General features: G+C 45.7%; 1 protein-coding gene across 1 annotated transcript; it reads left to right on the top strand.

The window, feature by feature from the left end:
* Nucleotides 1-505: 505 nt before the first annotated feature.
* On the top strand, nt 506-1,639 carry LOC146206807 (uncharacterized). Its single transcript, XM_084575684.1, has one exon. The coding sequence runs from the start codon at nt 506-508 to the stop codon at nt 1,637-1,639; it is 1,134 nt and encodes a 377-aa protein (XP_084431810.1).
* The last annotated feature ends 1,699 nt before the right edge of the window (nt 1,640-3,338 follow it).

The following is a 3,338-nucleotide window of genomic DNA, read 5'->3' as shown; positions in this document are numbered from 1 at the left end:
TCTGATTGCTCTCTTAACATGCCAGTCAAGAGTCTGCACATTGTGTGTGTGTATTAGTGCCTTCTTGTCCCGTTGCCTTCGCGCAGTTCTGTTTTGTTATACCCATGAACCGACTAGCCCAACATCACGTCTTACTGGAGGTGGGGTCGGTGGCTGTGCCACAACACAGTTCTCTAATCCGCTCGTCTTCGCCATGCAGGTGCTCTCGCCCCTCATAGTCTGCGTCATGCTCCCTGGCATGTTTTGCGCTCCCTGGTCGTGCGCGATCGAGCATGCGCCCCGGCACGACGCATTTTACGGAATTCCCATCAACAAGGCAACCAAAAACGCCCCTTTTCCTGCAATATCGGTTCAAAACAACTGGATCCTCAGACCAGATTGGAAGGCCCTATCGTCAGCGACTACATTCAACGTGTCAACTATAAATGAACAGCGACCGTCACCGGCACTCTGTTTGCTCGGTGGCTGTGCCGCAACGCAGTTCTTTAATCCGCTCGTCTTCGCCATGCAGGTGCTCTCGCCCCTCATCATCTGCGTCATGCTCCCTGGCATGTTTTGCGCTCCCTGGTGGAGCGCGATCGAGCATGCGCCCCTGCACGACGCATTTTACGGAGGTCCCATCAACAAGGCAACCAAAAACGCCCATTTTCCTGCAATATCGGCTCAAAACAACTGGATCCTCGGACCAGATTGTAAGGCCCCATCGTCAGCGACTACATTCAGTGTGTCAACTGTAAATGAACAGCGACCGTCACCGGCACTCTGTGGGCTCGGTGGCTGTGCCACAACACAGTTCTCTAATCCGCTCGTCTTCGCCATGCAGGTTGGTGGCCATCACAGTCTCTTTTCAAATAAAACGAGTAACTATTTTTTAGTGCAGCTCCCGAGCCCTCAGTGCTGCCTTGCTATCAGTGTTGAGTGTCTTCACGTTGTTCATTCTTTGTTACTGTCGTGTGGTGATATCGAGAGCAACCCCGGTCCTAACAAGCTAGACATTATTATTGACGAACTAAAAAAGATGTCTTCTGGCGAGACCAAATTAGTAACTGAAGTGCAGGAGCTTAAGAGCCAACTGCTTTTAATGGACCAAAAAATGGCAGATTTCACCACCCGTCTCAGCACTTTAGAAACTCACTGCGGAAATCTGTCTACAATGCGCACTGACGTAGAAGCAATCCAAACCACTACGACCCTGGAAGACATTGAAAACCGCTCCCGGCGAAACAACCTAATTTTCTATGGTTTACCTGATACCAACCCCTCTGAAACCTATTCGCAATCCCAAGAAATAATCACTCACCACTGCTCTCAATACCTTGATATCCAGTTGAGCCCAATCGAAATTGAACGTGCTCACCGCCTCGGAAGACACTCTCAAGATCGGCAACGCCCGATCATCGTCAAATTTACATCCTTCAAAACAAAAGAATCTGTTCTTTGCAAAGGTCCAAAGTTCAAAGATACAGGCTTCAGCGTAGGTGAAGATTTTTCACGCCGCGTCCATAATTGCGGAAAACAGCTTATAACTTTCGCTAAGGCAAAGTCTGTGTCTTATTCGCTGCGGTTTAAAACGCTGCATATCGGCCCAAAGCGTTACATTTTTGATGAAAGTTCTGAAACTGTTAAAGAAATATCTTAACAATCAACTCACCCCTGCCGGCCACCGCATTATTCCCCACCTACTCCTCGTACTAACGTTTCCCTATCGGTTATCTTTACTAACATCCGCAGCTTCTTGCCGAAACGCGATATCGTGTCAAACCTTATTTCATCATCAGGCAGCGATCTACTTGTATTAACCGAAACGTGGTTGAACAGCGATATAAATGACTCAGAGATCTTGTTTGATTTGCCAAATTTTCGTCTTTTTCGCACCGATAGGAAAGAAGCCCGCGGAGGGGAAGTTCTAATTGCCGTCAACGAACAGTTATCATGCTCTGTCATCAATGTCTGCTCGGACTTGGAAATACTATGGCTCATGTGCCGTGCTTCACACCTGACACTTCTAATTGGGGTGTGCTATAGACCGCCTCGAAGTAGTCCCGACTTTCCTCGCAAGCTTCACAACATCCTAAATCAACTGGTTTCAAAGCACCCTAAGGCACATATCCTTCTATTTGGGGATTTCAACTACCCCAATATCGACTGGAATAGTCAACCTCAGCCCATGGTCAGTCAGGAAGAGTCGAGAGAATTCCTTGATGTCTGTCTTAATTGTAATTTGACCCAATTAGTATCTGAACCAACACGTGTCGCAGGAGAAGCAGCTAACACTCTAGACCTCATTCTGACCACTCATCCAGATAGCTTAGAATCCCTTACGTACCTCCGCGAAATCAGCGACCATAAAGTAATTCATGCCACTTTCAGCTTTACACCTGTGTTAGAAGAACCTTCCCGGAAAACTATTATGCTCTACGACAAGGGAAACTACGAAGCAATCAGCAATGAATTAAATAACTTCTTGTCAATGTTTGAAACATCCTTTCATAGCAGAAGTGTAAATGAAAACTGGACACTCTTCAAACATAAAATAGCTGACGTAACCAATAAATATATCCCGACGTGCAGTTTTAGGAAGCGTAATCAGAAGCCGTGGTTCACCAAAACACTAAAAAGACTCGAAAATAAGAAAAAACGCGCATTTCGTACAGCGAAGCGACAAGGAAGCCCAAATGCGTGGGTAAAATACCATGAAGTTGAACACTTGTACTTGGCCGCGATTGTTAAAGCTAAGCGCTCCTTCTACGAAGTCGACCTACCAAAAATGATAGTCGATAACCCCCAAAAATTCTGGAAAGTGATTAATTCATGTACGGTTTCACAGGCACCGATAGCTTTAAAAGGTGCTGGTGGTTTTCATAATGCGTGAGCTCCCAGGAGAAGTATGAACAGTTCTTACGAAAAGCTGCCGATCGTCTGTCCGACTATATGACTACGCGCTGAAATTACGGTGCCATCAGTTATAAATATGGCACCTTGCCTTTACCTGTTTTTAGTGGGATGACACTTCTGATATCAGCATATTGTTCACGGATTTTTTTTTTGAATATATTGAAAAAGAAGTGGAAAATTAAAGCTTAACTAAAGGAGCAAGCCTGGTTGGAAATGTCACGAAATTGTCAGAGGAACACAACCTGGCTAGAGACGTCACGGGAAAGTGTTAGGGCTATAAAGTTGAAAAGCTGAAAACATAACGGCGGCGTTCCTTCTCTTGCCCACAATATGCGTACTTTCTCTGCTTGTTCATACAGTATTTCAGAGAGCCCGTTTGCAGAGACAGGGTTGCTAGGAGGTTGTGCGGAAGCATTTTAGTTATTTATTCAATATATGCAGCA

The sequence above is a fragment of the Amblyomma maculatum genome, chromosome 1, assembly GCF_055883805.1.
Source record: "Amblyomma maculatum isolate TAMU_Amacu chromosome 1, ASM5588380v1, whole genome shotgun sequence".
Classification (NCBI taxonomy): Eukaryota; Metazoa; Arthropoda; class Arachnida; order Ixodida; family Ixodidae; genus Amblyomma; species Amblyomma maculatum.
The sequence above is the reverse complement of the archived record's forward strand: the minus strand, read 5'-3'. Positions and strand labels throughout refer to the sequence as shown.